Source organism: Notolepis coatsorum (assembly GCF_963971535.1).
Source record: "Notolepis coatsorum genome assembly, chromosome: 17".
NCBI lineage: Eukaryota > Metazoa > Chordata > Actinopteri > Aulopiformes > Paralepididae > Notolepis > Notolepis coatsorum.
Window position 1 is genome coordinate 24,875,101 of NC_140181.1, and position 19,772 is coordinate 24,894,872.

The following is a 19,772-nucleotide window of genomic DNA, read 5'->3' on the forward strand; positions in this document are numbered from 1 at the left end:
TCCTTGGGCCCTATTTTGTTCACCCTCCTCAACACGCGCACCGCGTCGTGATTCGCCAGCCGGTCTTGATGGCCTTCTAGCGACCGGTGCTTCTGGAAGCAGACGCCCAAATATGGGCAGCGCCTAGCCATTGGGCCATTACTTCAATTGGGTCGTCCTTCAATCACCAAGCCCAGTGGTGGCTTGGGGTTGCCACAATAGTCAAAGTGAGAAATAACTATCTGTATAGTCAGTCAGTGACAAATAACAATCTGCAGTCAGTCACAAATAACAATCTGTATACCGGTAGTCAAAGTCACAAATAACAATCTGTATAGTCAAAGTGACAAATAACAATCTGTATAGTCAAAGTGACAAATAACAATCTGTTTAGGCAAAGTCACAAATAACAATCTGTATAGTCAAAGTCACAAATAACAATCTGTATAGTCAAAGTGACAAATAGCAATCTGTATAGTCAAAGTTACCCATTTTTGAGTGGAGGGGATCTGACGACCTAACATTTGTCTTTCTGCTCCTTATGTTTTATAAAGGTGAAGGACATTCTCAACATAATCTCACCTGTGGCAAGGAAGAGACAAGAGGTATGTAGTGTGTGCGTGCGTGCCTGCGTGCGTGCCTGCGTGTGTGTGTGTGCGTGTGCGTGTGTGTGCGTGTGTGTGCGTGCGTGTCCACACATGCACCTTTTAAGCCTGTGTGTAGAAACATGAAGTAGATGAGACGGACCCTGTTTCAGTAAAGTGTGGACTGCGGAAGACAATCGCCACATGTCTTTGTCTGAGCATCTGAAAGCAGAGCTCCTGTGTCAATATCAAAGGTCCTAAGCTGCGTGTTCTCCGGTCTCCTGACGCCAGCCACACCCTGCTAGTGTAATCAACATAATGCCCTCTACCTACAGTCCATACCGACAATCGTCTGAACCCTTTTGTGTCAATAGCTGGCTCGTAGGTCTGTATAGATCTTGTTCTTAGAGAGAAGGGTCAGGAGTTTTTAGTAGCTCTGCCTACTGATCACCAAGCCAGGACATTCAAAAAGATAGTACATCGTCATTTTTGTTTCTTTATTTGTGTGTGTGTGTGTGTGTGTGTGTGTGTGTGTGTGTGTGTGTGTGTGTGTCTGAGAAATGGGCACCAACTTCCTGTTGGCATTAGTTAGCGATGCTAGGGCAATAGTGTTTCTTCAAAACATTGCAACTAATAGGAGTCTCTGCCATGTAAATAACAAAGACACACAGTATCACAGATACGATACACTTGATACAAAGCAAAGCACATGTTAGAGTGGCTAGCTGTGAGTGAGTCGGTCAGCTGCTTTGCATCTACAAATGGTGCTGTAATTATTTGGTCAGAAAGCAGAAAGCAGTCTACTGCTAGCATGGTCGTAACCAGGTCCTTTGAGTGTGATGAGTTCATGTCATGTATCTGACAGACAAGGTCCGGGGAGTTTTGTTGTAGCTGATGTTAAGATTGGATCATCTGTTTCTGTTTAGACCAGTCCCATAGGTTCTATGTTGTGTGTCCCGCCCCCTGCTCAGCTTGAGTGAAGCATCTGAAAACCAATCAACCATAATGCGATTTAGAGCATAAAATTCCAGCTAAATTGCAGCTTGCTAGACCGACCTTATAGCAGTACAGGTACCTACCTACTTAGTAATATTGTAGCAATACAGGCACCTGAATAGTATTGTAGCAGTACAGGTATCTAATGAGTAGTATTGTAGCAATGCAGGTACCTACTGAGTAGTATTGTACCAGTACATGTACCTACTGAGTAGTATTGTAGGTAGCAGTACCTACAAGCTTCACCACTTATAGTTAAAGTTATAGTTATCAGCAGTTACATTAGTCACATCTTGATAGTAAAGGATAAGGCCAGTGTAATTACATTGTTGCAATGAACACAGGCATTGTAGCTTTTTCCTGGAACTATCTTATGATGTGACGGCAATTGCTTTTCTACTTGAACTGGAAGTACTTCCGAAGCAATCTCTGTCACTTCATAAAGTAGCTTCAGGATAAAGTAGCTCCAGGATAAAGTACATAAAGTAGCTTCAGGATAAAGTAGCTTCAGGATAAAGTACATAAAGTAGCTTCAGGATAAAGTACATAAAGTAGCTTTAGGATAAAGTAGCTCCAGGATAAAGTACATAAAGTAGCTCCAGGATAAAGTAGCTTCAGGATAAAGTACATAAAGTAGCTTCAGGATAAAGTACATAAAGTAGCTTCAGGATAAAGTAGCTTCAGGATAAAGTACATAAAGTAGCTTCAGGATAAAGTAGCTTCAGGATAAAGTAGCTTCAGGATAAAGTACATAAAGTAGCTTCAGGATAAAGTACATAAAGTAGCTTCAGGATAAAGTACATAAAGTAGCTCCAGGATAAAGTACATAAAGTAGCTTCAGGATAAAGTAGCTTCAGGATAAAGTACATAAAGTAGATCCAGGATAAAGTAGCTTCAGGATAAAGTACATAAAGTAGCTTCAGGATAAAGTACATAAAGTAGCTCCAGGATAAAGTAGCTTCAGGATAAAGTAGCTTCAGGATAAAGTACATAAAGTAGCTTCAGGATAAAGTAGCTTCAGGATAAAGTACATAAAGTAGCTTCAGGATAAAGTACATAAAGTAGCTTCAGGATAAAGTAGCTTCAGGATAAAGTACATAAAGTAGCTTCAGGATAAAGTACATAAAGTAGCTTCAGGATAAAGTACATAAAGTAGCTTCAGGATAAAGTACATAAAGTATCTTCAGGATAAAGTACATAAAGTAGCTTCAGGATAAAGTACATAAAGTAGCTTCAGGATAAAGTAGCTTCAGGATAAAGTACATAAAGTAGCTTCAGGATAAAGTACATAAAGTAGCTTCAGGATAAAGTACATAAAGTAGCTTCAGGATAAAGTACATAAAGTAGCTTCAGGATAAAGTAGCTTCAGGATAAAGTACATAAAGTAGCTTCAGGATAAAGTACATAAAGTAGCTTCAGGATAAAGTAGCTTCAGGATAAAGTAGCTTCAGGATAAAGTAGCTTCAGGATAAAGTGGCTTCAGGATAAAGTAGCTTCAGGATAAAGTAGCTTCAAGATAAAGTAGCTTCAGGATAAAGTAGCTTCAGGATAAAGTACATAAAGTAGCTTCAGGATAAAGTAGCTTCAGGATAAAGTAGCTTCAGGATAAAGTAGCTTCAAGATAAAGTAGCTTCAGGATAAAGTAGCTTCAGGATAAAGTACATAAAGTAGCTTCAGGATAAAGTACATAAAGTAGCTTCAGGATAAAGTAGCTTCAGGATAAAGTACATAAAGTAGCTTCAGGATAAAGTACATAAAGTAGCTTCAGGATAAAGTAGCTTCAGGATAAAGTACATAAAGTAGCTTCAGGATAAAGTACATAAAGTAGCTTCAGGATAAAGTTACTTCAGGATAAAGTAGCTTCAGGATAAAGTACATAAAGTAGCTTCAGGATAAAGTACATAAAGTAGCTTCAGGATAAAGTAGCTTCAGGATAAAGTAGCTTCAGGATAAAGTACATAAAGTAGCTTCAGGATAAAGTAGCTTCAGGATAAAGTAGCTTCAGGATAAAGTAGCTTCAGGATAAAGTAGCTTCAGGATAAAGTACATAAAGTAGCTTCAGGATAAAGTAGCTTCAGGATAAAGTAGCTTCAGGATAAAGTAGCTTCAGGATAAAGTACATAAAGTAGCTTCAGGATAAAGTAGCTTCAGGATAAAGTAGCTTCAGGATAAAGTACATAAAGTAGCTTCAGGATAAAGTACATGAAGTAGCTTCAGGATAAAGTAGCTTCAGGATAAAGTAGCTTCAGGATAAAGTACATAAAGTAGCTTCAGGATAAAGTACATAAAGTAGCTTCAGGATAAAGTAGCTTCAAGATAAAGTAGCTTCAATATAAAGTAGCTTCAGGATAAAGTACATAAAGTAGCTTCAGGATAAAGTACATAAAGTAGCTTCAGGATAAAGTAGCTTCAAGATAAAGTAGCTTCAGGATAAAGTAGCTTCAGGATAAAGTAGCTTCAAGATAAAGTAGCTTCAAGATAAAGTAGCTTCAGGATAAAGTACATAAAGTAGCTTCAGGATAAAGTAGCTTCAAGATAAAGTAGCTTCAAGATAAAGTAGCTTCAGGATAAAGTAGCTTCAAGATAAAGTAGCTTCAGGATAAAGTAGCTTCAGGATAAAGTAGCTTCAGGATAAAGTACATAAAGTAGCTTCAGGATAAAGTAGCTTCAGGATAAAGTACATAAAGTAGCTTCAGGATAAAGTAGCTTCAGGATAAAGTACATAAAGTAGCTTCAGGATAAAGTACATAAAGTAGCTTCAGGATAAAGTACATAAAGTAGCTTCAGGATAAAGTAGCTTCAGGATAAAGTACATAAAGTAGCTTCAGGATAAAGTAGCTTCAGGATAAAGTAGCTTCAGGATAAAGTACATAAAGTAGCTTCAGGATAAAGTAGCTTCAGGATAAAGTAGCTTCAGGATAAAGTAGCTTCAGGATAAAGTAGCTTCAGGATAAAGTAGCTTCAGGATAAAGTAGCTTCAGGATAAAGTACATAAAGTAGCTTCAGGATAAAGTACATAAAGTAGCTTCAGGATAAAGTAGCTTCAGGATAAAGTAGCTTCAGGATAAAGTACATAAAGTAGCTTCAGGATAAAGTACATAAAGTAGCTTCAGGATAAAGTAGCTTCAAGATAAAGTAGCTTCAAGATAAAGTAGCTTCAGGATAAAGTAGCTTCAAGATAAAATAGCTTCAGGATAAAGTACATAAAATAGCTTCAGTATAAAGTACATAAAGTACTTCAGGATAAAGTACATAAAGTAGCTTCAAGATAAAGTAGCTTCAAGATAAAGTAGCTTCAGGATAAAGTAGCTTCAGGATAAAGTAGCTTCAAGATAAAGTAGCTCCAGGATAAAGTAGCTTCAGGATAAAGTAGCTTCAGGATAAAGTACATAAAGTAGCTTCAAGATAAAGTAGCTTCAGGATAAAGTAGCTTCAGGATAAAGTACATAAAGTAGCTTCAAGATAAAGTAGCTTCAGGATAAAGTAGCTTCAGGATAAAGTACATAAAGTAGCTTCAAGATAAAGTAGCTTCAGGATAAAGTAGCTTCAGGATAAAGTAGCTTCAGGATAAAGTACATAAAGTAGCTTCAGGATAAAGTAGCTTCAGGATAAAGTACATAAAGTAGCTTCAGGATAAAGTAGCTTCAGGATAAAGTACATAAAGTAGCTTCAGGATAAAGTAGCTTCAGGATAAAGTAGCTTCAGGATAAAATAGCTTCAGGATAAAATAGCTTCAGGATAAAGTAGCTTCAAGATAAAGTAGCTTCAAGATAAAGTAGCTTCAGGATAAAGTAGCTTCAGGATAAAGTAGCTTCAGGATAAAGTAGCTTCAGGATAAAGTAGCTTCAGGATAAAATAGCTTCAGGATAAAGTAGCTCCAGGATAAAGTAGCTTCAGGATAAAGTAGCTTCAGGATAAAGTACATAAAGTAGCTTCAGGATAAAGTAGCTTCAGGATAAAGTACATAAAGTAGCTTCAGGATAAAGTAGCTTCAGGATAAAGTACATAAAGTAGCTTCAGGATAAAGTAGCTTCAGGATAAAGTAGCTTCAGGATAAAATAGCTTCAGGATAAAATAGCTTCAGGATAAAGTAGCTTCAGGATAAAGTAGCTTCAGGATAAAATAGCTTCAGGATAAAGTAGCTTCAGGATAAAATAGCTTCAGGATAAAGTAGCTCCAGGATAAAGTAGCTTCAGGATAAAGTACATAAAGTAGCTTCAGGATAAAGTACATACAGTAGCTTCAGGATAAAGTACATACAGTAGCTCCGGGATAAAGTTGTTTTCTCAGCACAATCCATGCTGTTCCTCATACTAGCTCCGGATAGTTAGCCACAAACCAATGCAAAGTCAATGCAAAGGGGTCGAGCTCCTGTCTGTACAGGCTGACTGAAGCTCCCTGGAATTATACCTAGCAATTCTTATTGTCCTTCTAGGTTGCTGGGTTGAATTAATCTACATTATGAAAATAACGACATTAGCAATATCTCTGTTATCTTCGCCAGGCCATCTTTGAGATCATCACATCTGAACATTCCTACCTGCACAGCTTGGGCATCTTGGTGCGCCACTTTAAGAACAGTGAGGCGTTGAAGAGGACCATGACGGCCACAGAGCACCATCACCTCTTCTCCAACATCTCCGTCATCCATGGAGTGAGCAAACGGTAGGCTACTCGGTGGTGGTGGAAGAAGTACACAGTTCCTTTACTTAAATAAAGGTAGTTGAACAAAAGTAAACATTTGTCACTATAATTAGTAGTTTAATTATTATGACGAATGTTCCTGACAACTACTTTTATATAGAATATGTAGCTCTACATGCACCCATGAGAGAGCGCTACATGCACACATGAGAGCTTTAAACACTTTGAACGCCAGCCGTGTTAGCCATCCTTGTACTCAGTGTGCTACCGCTGTACAAAATTGGGATTTTCACTGTGCATCGCGGTGTTTGCAGGGCTATATCTATATTCTATACTATAGCTATGGAGACAAAAGAATAAATTTTTTCATGTATACGTTCGCGTGTTATACCGTGGTGAATATTGTATAGTTTCAGAGTGATCCTGGCTAATTCCTGGTAACTGTGTTATGGAGCGATATGTGAAGGATTATTTGTATTTTCAGGCTGTAGTGTATAGGCGCCTATACAGCCTGAAAATACAAATAATTATTACCCTTGTGTGTCGTGTCATCATCACATACAGCAATATACTGAGCACACATTAGGAACAAACACATTTTCAAATGTAACGTTAGCGGCCACCACATCAAGTATGTCTACACAACAAGAGTTGTAGGTCGGAAATGATGGAATAGATTTACCAACAAAAAAGGTGTTTAGCCTGCTCATACCTTAATAAAAGCGTGGGGCAGCACGAATAACTTGGCTCTGCTAATATATCGTGCTTCCATTCAAACAGACGGCAACAAACATGAAGTCAAGTCAGACTTCCGTCTGCACCCTGGCCAGGGTACTCCTGGGTCCTAGTGCCCACCCCGTTACACTATATGTCATGCACATGTATTTTATATGTTAATAAAATTGCATTTATCTATAGTCCTCCTAATTCTGTCACTGTTTGATGTCACAAAGAAGGGTGTATCCGAAAGCTGTCTACAACATTTGTAACAGGTGATGAAAAAGCAAACAAATAATTAACTATTAGACATTTGTTAACACATTGTCTGCCAGGCATTGTACCCATCCTTATGCCCAGTCTGCCAGTGCTGTAACCCTATGGAGATGTTTACCTTCTTTGCAGGGCTATAACTTTTTAAATATTATAGCTATATCGACATTACTATGGCCCATTCAACATCGGGTATCTATCGTTCCGGATGTGGGAACCTTATATTTTTCCATTCATACATTGTCGTGTTAGTACCGTCGAGAATATAAGTATGTTTTTAAGGTTTTCTGCAGTAATTCCTAAAATGCGAGTTATAGGCCCTGACTCATAGATAGATTATCGATTGGCGTTTCTTTCCTATACACGCTATATTAAAAAATTCAAATGTATATGATCGGTATACATTATGCTTCATCATGCATGAAGGAAAGGGGGGGGGGGGGGGGGGGTCGTTTATAATTCCTTGATCGTCGGTAGCGTCTTTTTTTACTATGGGTTGATACGTTGATCAGATGGATTGCCATGAAATGAATAAACAATCGGGCTGAAAATAACGTTATATTCCTCTTACCGTTCGCAGATGAGACTGGAGGAAAAATATTCCAATTATTTGACGTCGATCTGCTAGATCCATTTCCTGTTTGTATGACGCAATAAACGCCGAAATCATATTGATTATTGCGTTTCGAAAGCGATCCCAATGCACTTGAGTGTGTATCTAGATCCACGCTACAAGCTATTACTGCCGGAGGAATTTCCTCGATGCACCAAGCGCCACTTCCGGTTTGGCTTGAAGTGTAACTCGCCCGACATCCACCAGGCGGCGGTATTGAGGCGTTGCAATATCAGACAGGGTCCAGCTGCAGTCCCGGAGGGAGGCTGGATGAATTATGAATGCCATGGCGAAAAAATGAAATATTGATCCCAAAAACGAGTTAACTCGTTTCTGGCGCACAACGCATGGCGGGCAATAACGAGTATACTCGTTTTTGGCATCCAATGTGTTAATGATGAATAGGCTTCACTTCAGATTAGGGCACACAATAGCATCTGAAAATGATTTATAGATGTTTTATGAATGTCTTAACAAATCATTTGTTGAACATGAACAAATAAATGGAGGTACAGTATAGTCGTCTTTTCATATCCATTTTTCAAAGCATCTACAAATGTGTTACTACACATTAAACAACATTATTTAATGATGAACAAATCAAGTACAAACAATGTTGATAATGAGTTATAAATAATGTAGAACTAATTTGTAAATGTTATACAAATATAGTTATAAATGATTTAATAATAATTTACGAATGTATATAAATGATTTGTTCATGATTAGTTCATTATCTACAAATACCTTATAAAGGTCTTATAACTGAGTGTTATTATAAAGTGTTACCGAATATTCCAATTGTCTGATCGCGATTTCCAGTATTGACGTCGATCCGGTCCCTGACATGAAGTGGCACAAGATATGCCTCAAATGTGCTGAACGTGTTTTTCGAAGTGATCGGATGAACCACTAGACTTGGCTTGGTCTAAATTATCCGCCCGGATGACATTAGATGTGACACACAGTGTGAAATAAGGTTTCAAAGGGTGGGCGATACTGCCACCTAGCAGGATGCGGCCGGTATTGCACTCTAGGGATCTCAGAATGATTTCCTATGGTAACACCGAGGTCCGTGACACTGCATAGAATAAAAAAAATCGAATAAAAGAAAAAATCGAATAAAAGAAAAAACTATGAAAACCCGAGAAATCTCGGGTTTTGGCGCTCAATCGCTGGCGCCCAATGTGTTAAAGGGCAATTACAAATCAAAGTCATCTTATTAACACAGGCTTTCCTACAGTCTCATTTAACAAGGCTAATGTTTTTTTCTCCCAGTGATACTGACTTGTGAAAAGGAATTAGAATCATAGCTGTGGATATACGCTCATTATACCATGGCTATGAACCATGGCAAATCAGATTTCTTGATTTGAACTACCCGTTTTATAATCCTTTCTTGATCCCTTGAGGAAATCCAGGCATCATAGCAGCACGGGGGAGGGGGGAAGTGGGGAGGGGAGGTATGGGCAGGGTAATAGGGAGACAATAAATATAGGCAATAAATTTTTTTTTATCTGAATATAAAATATGAGAACATTAAACAGCATAAAAAAGGTGCAAATGAGGGTCTGTACCCTATCAGTCATAATATATGTTATAGTGCAGTGTTTAGTGTTAAGAGTCAGACATTTCTAATCGTTTTGCCACTGTTCGTTTTCCAACTTCTGACACCAGTCCGAGCCTCCAATAACAACAGGCCCTCACAGTGTACAGGGGCAGCAGAGGATAGCAACAGGCCCTCACAGTGTACAGGGACAGCAGAGGATAACAACAGGCCCTCACAGTGTACACTACAGGGACAGCAGAGTATAACAGCAGGCCCTCACAGTGTACAGGGACGGCAGAGGATAACAGGCCCTCACAGTGTACAGGGGCAGCAGAGGATAACAACAGGCCCTCACAGTGTACAGGGACGGCAGAGGATAACAACAGGCCCTCACAGTGTACACTACAGGGACAGCAGAGGATAACAACAGGCCCTCACAGTGTACACTACAGGGACAGCAGAGGATAACAACAGGCCCTCACAGTGTACACTACAGGGATAGCAGAGTCGTCCTTGCAGGCCGCAGGGAGTGGTTTCTGGTGGGAAACTGGTCACTTTCAGGTTTTCACAGAGATCAGATTTGGCTTCAGCATTTCTGTAGTATCCTGTGGACTGAACAGGTTGAAACATGTTCGCCAAACAGGTTATACAACTGTGACGCATAAAGCGGCATTCCCTTCGCTTTAAGATAAGCTGGGATGTGCTCTCCTGCTTAGAAGCAATTGCACATTATCGGCTACTGTATTCTCTGTATTGAAAATATAGGCTGCGTGTCAATAGCAGAAGACATTCATCCATCTTATATCGGCTTGTCTGCTAGGATGGAATGCATGTGTGGCATGTGGGAGGTAACACTGATGAAATATGACACATTTGACTCTTTCTCGTGATATAATTCTATGATGGGTGCGGGTCTGAGGGTGTCGTTGTTTACAGGGTGGGGCTGTTGGTCTGGATATCATTGACTCATGGCCTCTTTAACAGGCGGCTTTAAAAAAAAATCTTCTGTTTAGTCAAACGGCCAAATCTAGAAATAGTAATTATTCTAAGAAATAGTTCCTAAGTGGATATCATATTGCTGTAACCGTGAATTACATTTTTCAATATGGGTAAATCAATAGTGATAATAATGATAATAACCATTATTTATGTAGTGGGTTTCAAATGGGTTTAGGTTATCGTAGTATTAAAAAAACACGCATAAAACAAAGGCATGGAAGTAATGTACATTAAAAAAAAAATTAAATAAAAAAAGAACAAAGAATGACACAAAAATGAAATGAGCAAATTAGTCTTTAAAATATATTTAAAAGTAACTGAACTAGTCTTAAAGAGATGGTTCTGATTTTTGGAACCCTAGCCATATTTATTACTTGCCAATGCTGTTATTGATCAGTAGAGTCCTTTCTCAGAACAATCCATGCTGTTCCTCATACTAGCTCTGGATAGTTAGCTACAAACTAGGGATGTTCGATATAGGCTTTTTTTTTACCGATATACCGATATTGTCCAACTCTTAATTTCCGATATCAACCGATACTGATATATGCAGGCCCCCCCCCCCAAAAAGAATTAATCATGGAATTAACACAACATTATGCTTGCTTAAATTTAATCCTCTTTTTCTCCGCCAGATTTTTTCTATTTTTTCTCCTCATCCCAATTTAGTCGTTATGCCAATTCCCCCCCTCCCCTACCTGGTTGTTGTGTGCATGTTCCTCCTACTGGTTGGTACAAGGGAACCCTGAAGTCCACCACATGCTTCCTCCGACACATGTGGAGACAGCCAGTGGCTCTTTTTTCACCTGGCAGCGAGGACTCTCATTGGTGAAGCGTAACGCGTGGGAGGTCACGCTGCCTTCGCCATTTCCTGCCTTTCGCTGAGCAGGCGCCCAGACCTGACCTGTAGGCGTCGCTGTCCACAACGCCAGATTACCACCCACGACTTCCCTCCCCCTAACGAGTTAGTATGACGACCGGCCCAAGCCGCAGGGCAATGCTGACTCCGGGAGTCGAGACCGCAGCCTCTTGCATTGGTGACGAGCGCAATCTCCGCTACGTCACCCGACCGCCCTACATTATGCTTACTTTTGACAATAAGCATAAGCTCGTTTGGATGCATTCAACAAGGCATTCTAAATGTAAACATTATCTGTGCATCTCCCCTTTTCTTCTCTCTCTCCCTTTCTCTTTTCCCCTCTCTCTTAATTATTTTCCTTGTATACTATTGCTACTGTAATTTTATATTGTATTTACTTGTATGCATGTTGCATAACATTGCCAAGTAAGAAACAGGACTTTATTCTATTTTATTTATTTAGCCTTTATTTATCCAGGTAAGTTCATTGAGAATCAGTTCTCATTTACAATAACGACCTGGGCCACATGGCGAGAACATGACTAAATAATAATAATACAATAAATACAGTAGAAGTGCAGCAAGGCGCAGTGCAAGGAGATAAATAAAAGCAGGACAGACACACATGGACCAAACAACGACAGACCAACAGTAGCAGGGCAGACACACATGGGCAGAAGGGAACCAAACAACTAGCAGGTGCAGACATTGTTTAAAAGACACATAATTTTGTCCTTAACACATTAATTGCCAATAACGAGTATACTCCATGCGTTGAGTGCCAACAACGAGTAAACTCGTTTTTATGATCGTTATTTCTTTTATTCGCTATTGGCATTCATAATTCATCCAGGAAGCCTCCGGGAGCCAGCTGGACCCTGTCTGATATTGCAACGCCTCAATACCGCCGCCTGGTGGATTTCAGGCGAGTTACACTCCACTCTAAACCGGAAGTGGCGCTCGGTGCATCAGGGAAAAAGCTCCGCCAGAGATATCTTGTAACGTGGATCAATATACACACCTCGAGTGCATTGGATCGCTTTCGAGATGCAAGAATCAATATGCTTTTGGTGTTTATTGCGTCATACAAACAGAAAATGGATCTAGCAGATCGACGTCAAATAATTGGATTTTCTTTTCTCCAGACGCATCGGGCACAGGTAAGAGGAATCTAACGTTATTTCCAGCTCGATTGTCCATTTATTTCATTGCAATCTGTCCGATCAACGTATGGTGTCTTACTAAAGAAAGCCGTTGGTGACAATCAAGGAATCATAAACGACCCCCCCCCCCTTTCCTTCACGCATGATGGAGCATAATGTATAGCGATCATATGCATTTGAAATTTTTAATACAGCGTGTATAGGGACGAAACGCCAATCGATAATGTATAATACGCGTCGGGGCCTATAGCGCGTGTTCTAGGAATTACTGCTATACAGTCTAAAAACGGTACGACGGTACTAACATGACAATGTATGAATGGAAAAATATAACGTTCCCACATCCGGAACGATAGATACCCGATGTTGAATGTGCCATAGTAATGTCGATATAGCTATAATATTTAAAAAGTTATAGCCCTGCAAAGAAGGTGAGCCACTCCATAGGGTTACAGCACTGGCAGAGAGTGGTAAAGATGGGCATACTGCATGGCACCCAATGTGTTAATGGGCACAAGGTTTGGACACAAGGTTGGACACAAGGTTTTTCAGTGGCATTATATTTTGTATTCGTTTTTTTGTATTTTGTAATTATTACTCAAGTTTTAAGTCTGTATTTATTATTTTTCTTGTCATTATCTTGTCAAAGGTTTTTCAGTGGCAGCGGCCATAGCAGGTACAGGCCTTGGGAGGTGTATGTACTGAGAGGACAGAGTGTACTGAGAGGACAGAGTGTGCTCGAGTTGTGGGTGAGGTGCAGTAGGTTGCTGAGATGAGGGCTAGGGTTCCAAAAATCTGAACTATCCCTTTAATTATTGTTTTAGCATCCTGTTGTCCAGCTCAGCCTCCCTTCTTGTCCACTCAGTTTAAAAAAACATGTAGTTCCTCCTCTGTCAATTCTGGTTCAAATAGAAAAGGGTTTGGATTTTGTAGCAGTGGTTCTCAACCTCTTTCATGTCAAAGACCCCAAATTGATGCACATCAGGCTGCAGACCCCAATCTGATGAGATGTTGTCTCAGGGACCCCAATCTGATTATATTTAGGCAAATTATAGGCTAACTGTCTATACTGTAGGTGATCAGATAACAATGCTATAACTGTCATTCTTCTACATTCTCTCATTGGGCTAAACTTCTAGTCAATGAAATAGGGATCCCTTCTGGGGGGGTTGGAACCTATTGGAACCCCCCAGACATTGCCCTTGGGACTGACCCTTCCTGGTACCTCCTGTACTGGATAAAAGCGTCAGCTAAATGACTAAATGTAAATGTACTGACTGCATGTTTTCTCTCTTCGGTATAGCTTGCCTCAGTCTTCTCTCTCTCTCTCTCTCTCTCTCTCTCGTCTCTCTGCCTCTCTTTTTCTGCAGGTTCTTTGAGGACCTTGAGCAGCGTCACCATGACAACCCGTTGATCCGGGACATCAGTGACATCGTTCAGAACCACGCCGCCCACCACTTTGATCCCTACATCGTCTACTGCTCCAACGAGACCTTCCAGCAGAGGACGCTGCAGAGACTGCTGTGAGTGCAGGAGACCACCGGCTACAGATATATCTACAGAAGAGCTGTATCATAGTAAAACAGTAGTATTCTTGTGGGGGGAGGGTTCACACGCAACTATTGCTACAACAATACAATCAGTCAATAACGTTTCTATGGTGAAACCACAGGAAACTATAATTTTTTGGTAGGCACAGAGACGGTATAATGAAATGGAGCACTGTGGTCATTTTACTTGCCACAAAACAAACCTATTCAGAGAAAATTATTAAATGTGACATTCTTTTATGTGAGATTTAATGATGTTTTAAATCAATCACGATCTCTGCCAAAAGGCTGGGAATTGCGCAATTGAGTGGTTGCCATGGTAACTATGAACTCTGTGGCAGAAAGCACTGAATGACACATTGTGTACATTGTTTGGAAAAAGGGCATTTTTCTTTCACAAAATTGTCTTTTCTGACCAAATGAACCATTCTGCGTTGTTAGTAATTTACCAGCAACCTACAATATTAGAGAAAAACAATGATATGTATAACAGATTGTTCGATACAGATGACTCCCCATTCAAAGAGACAGGGCTCAGGCCCTTTGTTAATTTGCATTATCAGGATGGCAGCAGAGTGACCGGACTTCTCTTTAGACAGAGACGTGCTGCTGTAGGATGGACTTGTTATGGATGTAGGATGGACTTGTTATGGATGTAGGATGGACTTGTTATGGATGTAGGATGGACTTGTTATGGGTGTAGGGTGGACTTGTTATGGATGTAGGATGGACTTGTTATGGATGTAGGATGGACTTGTTATGGATGTAGGATGGACTTGTTATGGATGTAGGATGGACTTGTTATGGATGTAGGATGGACTTGTTATGGATGTAGGATGGACTTGTTATGGATGTAGGATGGACTTGTTATGGGTGTAGGATGGACTTGTTATGGATGTAGGATGGACTTGTTATGGATGTAGGATGGACTTGTTACAAACCGTTTCTTTGTATGAAATGGGACATTTCTCTGAGCTGAAATTAAACTGGAATGGCATCATGGAGACGAGGCCTTCTGGTCTGAATAACAGTTACGCTTAACACGTCCTGAATCCCTTGTCTTTCAAAGTAATGTTGCACTGTCACAATGTATCCACTATCCAGTGTTGATGTAGATGCACCATGACTCTCTCACATCAGCTGAACTGAATGGCATTCTTCCTCGTCAGGTCATGAATGTGCACAGCAAATTGAAACACACAGAAGTGAAAACAAAGGCCTTAGTGGAGGTAATTATGCACCTGGTTCAATTGGAAATTATTTGGTGAGTGCCTCACTCTCTTTGTCGCTCTCTCTCTTTGTCTCTCTCTCTCCAACACTGTGTTAGGTCCAGTAACACAGCGTTCAAGGAGGCTCTGAAGCAGATTGAAAGCAGCAGTGACTGTGGAGGTCTTCCCATGCTCTCCTTCCTCATCCTGCCCATGCAGAGAGTCACCCGCCTGCCACTGCTATTGGATGTCAGTCTAACCCCTCCCTCTGTCATTAGCTGTGTTTATGTGTAGACTGGTAACCTGTGTGTAGGACTGGCGACTAAAACAAACTCATATGAACACTTAAGTAGAGATACAGTGACCTGTTCATAGGACTGATGGAGTTCCACTCCAAATAAAAAGCAAAAAATAAGTTATTTGTCAATTACATCTCAATGAAATGATAAGGTAGCAGTCCCTATAAGACAAGGTATTGATATTTTTTCATAATTTCATGGCGCTGTAATTAACACAACTAAATGAACCCGAATGTAGCTTTTGGATGTGTGTGAGATTATGTGCCTAAGTAATAATCTGCATTGTTTCTTTGTGAAGTGCCCCTTTAAGTAGCAGCTCAACTAAGAATCGCAACCAAAATGAATGATAGGTTCTCCTTCCGTTTCTCACAGACCATCAGCCAGAAGACGCCTGACAAGACGGCGGAGTACTTTGCAGCAGTCTGGGCGCTGCACGCCATCAGCAAGGTAGCCATACATGCCCTGCTCATAGGTCAAATATCAGGTCAAATATCAATCCTGATGAATTGAAAATGGGGGACCCTGATGTAAACAAGACGAAAGTCTTTCTCTGGTCTGCATCCCCTTAACAATTGTGTGTATTGAGCTGTACTGTATTGTACCCATTCTGCAATCTGTTAATAAAGTTTTCAATCAATCAATCAACTCAGCACATACAGAACCAGCATTATCCTGTCCTGCTCAGCACACACAGAACCAGCATTATCCTGTCCTGCTCAGCACACACAGAACCAGCATTATCCTGTCCTGCTCAGCACACACAGAACCAGCATTATCCTGTCCTGCTCAGCACACACAGAACCAGCATTATCCTGTCCTGCTCAGCACACACAGAACCAGCATTATCCTGTCCTGCTCAGCACACACAGAACCAGCATTATCCTGTCCTGCTCAGCACACACAGAACCAGCACTATCCTGTCCTGCTCAGCACACACAGAACCAGCACTATCCTGTCCTGCTCAGCACACACAGAACCAGCATTATCCTGCTCAGCACATACAGAACCAGCATTATCCTGCTCAGCACACACAGAACCAGCATTATCCTGCTCAGCACATACAGAACCAGCATTATCCTGCTCAGCACACACAGAACCAGCATTATCCTGCTCAGCACACACAGAACCAGCATTATCCTGCTCAGCACACACAGAACCAGCATTATCCTGTCCTGCCTAATAGAGGCCTTGCACAGACAGTTTGTGTAACCAGTACTTATTTTTCTTTCAACATGGCTGCCTGTATCCATTGGTAACCACTTTCAAAATAAATGCCTAATTTCTGTGCAGTGGCAGAGTAGGTGATGATATGATATGAACATGATATTACTGTTCCACTGTGACTCGCAACATTTTTGTTGCTGTATTTATCATGTATCGACACATGGCAACCATTGTTTCTTCCGACATGGAGGGAAGAGTGGACATTCTAAACATTCTGTGAAAGGCCTCTATTAGGTTCAGATGTACACAACCTCCTGCTAATGACCAGCGCCAGACAAAGTTCAACGTTAAGGCGTCATGCTTCCAACTCCAAGTGGAAAAAGGGAATTTAGAATGTAATCCAGTTTCTAGTAGCAATACTACCGTTGAGATTATTCTTATTTTCCCAACAGTTGGTCAACAGCTGCAATGACGGAGCCAGGCGGATGGAGAGGACGGAGCAGATGTACACCATCCAGAAGCAGATGGACTTTGGGAAGATAAAGGTATGGCTGGTCAGGGGTCACCAGATAAAGGTATGGCTGGGTCAGGGGTCACCAGATAAAGGTATGGCTGGGTCAGGGGTCACCAGATAAAGGTATGGCTGGGTCAGGGGTCACCAGATAAAGGTATGGCTAGGTCAGGGGTCACCAGATAAAGGTATGGCTAGGTCAGGGGTTACCAGATACAGGTATGGCTAGTAGGGGTGGGAATTGCCAGAGACCTCACGATACGATACTATCGCGATATTTGCGTCACGATACGATAGTATCGCGATACTAAATATATCGCAATACGCTGACTATTACGATATTAATATTGCGATATTATATATTTTTTTATCACGTTTTTTTATTACCTTTTTTCAACTGCAAAGTAAAACTTTGTCAACAAGTTTTATCTAATAAAATAAAGTTCAGTCTGTTCATCTCACTTCAATAATTGTTATTGCAGAACATGGTATTTTCTCAAGCAGGCAGATGTAAACACTGTAATCTGTGTTGCATGTACCTGACAAATTACAGTAATATTCCAATTTAACTGTGTGTGTGTGTGTGTGTGTGTGTGTGTGTGTGTGTGTGTGTGTGTGGACTACTGTACTATTCAGGTATTGAAATGAACAATGAAACTTCCTTATACAAAAAATAAAATATTTTTTTTAATGAATCATTAAATATCGATACTTGGCGTCCCTGTATCGATACAGTATCGCCACGCAAAGTATCTCGATACTACTACGTATAGATTTTTTTTCCCCACCCCTAATGGCTAGGTCAGGGGTTACCAGATACAGGTCAGGCCAGGTCTGTCTGTCAGGAAGTCAAGGAGCCACTGACACAGGGTGGCGTTCAGTCCCAGGTCTCTGAGTTTGTCAACAGGCTTGGAGGGGTGGGGGGTTACAGCATTCTCACATCATTTCCCTGCCTGTTGGGCGGATGGGTGTTTAACTGAAACATTTGATATCATTGGAAACATCTGTGTGCTGTAGATGTGAGCAAAGCTTTGTTTTGATACACATTACACACACTATGATACACATTACACACTATGATACACATTACACACACTATGATACACATTACACACACTATGATACACATTACACACTATGATACACATTACACACACTGAGTAATGTGTACATTAAACACTATGATACACATTACACACACTGTGATACACATTACACACACTATGATACACATTACACACACTATGATACACATTACACACACTGTGATACACGTTACACACACTATGATACACATTGGACACAGTATATTTAAAGATCCCTTCCACTCAAAAACATGTTTCTAATGGTAAATGGACTGCATTTATTTAGCAGCTTTTATCAAAGCGCTTTACAACTTATGCCCCATATTCACCCACGTCAGCTTATAGACTTAAAACTTGTTTTAAATGTTTCTAAAAACCAAACTAATGAATTTTATCTAATCTTAACGGCAGGAAGATACCTGTGTCCCCTCCCAGTGTGTTCTCCTTACAAGGAAACCCGATCAATATAGTGCCTTGTTATAAGTACCCGGGTGTTTTGATCGATGATCGGCTTTCTTGTAGACCTCGTATAGAGAACCTGATCAAAAAGTTTAAACTGAAATTGGGTTTCTTTTATCGCCACAGGACATCCTTTACATTTGCTGCCAGGAAGAAGTTAGTTGCAGCCACCTTTCTTCCTGTATTGGATTATGGGACCTTCTTTATATGCACGCCTCTGCATAATGTTTGCAATCTCTGGACTCTGTGTATCACAGTGCCCTGAGGTTGGTCACATGTTGCAAAGCCCTCACTCACCACTGTACCTTATATGGCAGAGTTGAGTGGCCCTCATTGGCTGCACATCGTCTCTCACACTGTCACACCTTTATATATAAAGCCATTTTAGGCCTACTCCCCCAATATTTATGTGGTTATATTTTAAGAACCCAGAGTACTTACTCCTTACGTTCCAACGACTGTTATCTGCTACATATCCCCAAAGTTTGCACTGAATACGGCCAGCACTCCTTCATGCACTTTGCACCCGCTGCCTGGAATTCACTACAGAGCACTCTAGACCTGAAGGAGCTACTTTCTCTTAGAACATTTAGAAACCTTGTGACTAACTTGGAACCAGCCTCATATCGTTCTTACTCCTGCTCCTTACCCGGCCCATTATTTAACTCTATTGCTCTGACCAGATTGTATCTTGTCTATCTGCTGTTGATTTGGTATTGTTTTATTGTGTAATTTTTGCATTGTCAGTTTTAACTGTCGAAATTCAATGTTTTAAGCTGCTGTCTTGACCAGGCTTCCCTTGGAAAAGAGATCATTGTGTCTCAATGGGACTGACCTGGTTAAATAAAGGCTGAATAAAATAAAATCACACATGAGACCATGCAAGGTGCCAACCTGCTCAACGGGGGCAGTTAGGGGTTAAGTGTCTTGCTCAAGGACACTTCGACATGTTGCCGGAAGGAGCCGTAATCGAACCGAGAACCTTCTGATTACCAGACGACTACTCTACCTCCTGAGCCACTGTCATCAAAATGTTTCTGTATGGTTATCTCCTCTTGGAGGCATGACTTTGACTATACAGATTGTTATTTGTGACTTTGATTATACAGATTGTTAATTC

General features: G+C 40.6%; 1 protein-coding gene across 1 annotated transcript in view; it reads left to right on the forward strand.

The window, feature by feature from the left end:
• arhgef16 (Rho guanine nucleotide exchange factor (GEF) 16) overlaps nt 1-19,772 on the forward strand; it is a 77,165-nt gene that overhangs the window by 31,802 nt on the left and 25,591 nt on the right. The window contains exons 5-10 of the mRNA XM_084333343.1: nt 534-584; nt 6,064-6,224; nt 13,747-13,899; nt 15,254-15,383; nt 15,806-15,880; nt 17,050-17,142. Coding sequence (XP_084189469.1) covers nt 534-584; nt 6,064-6,224; nt 13,747-13,899; nt 15,254-15,383; nt 15,806-15,880; nt 17,050-17,142 — 663 coding nt within the window. The remainder of the gene's footprint in view (nt 1-533; nt 585-6,063; nt 6,225-13,746; nt 13,900-15,253; nt 15,384-15,805; nt 15,881-17,049; nt 17,143-19,772) is intronic.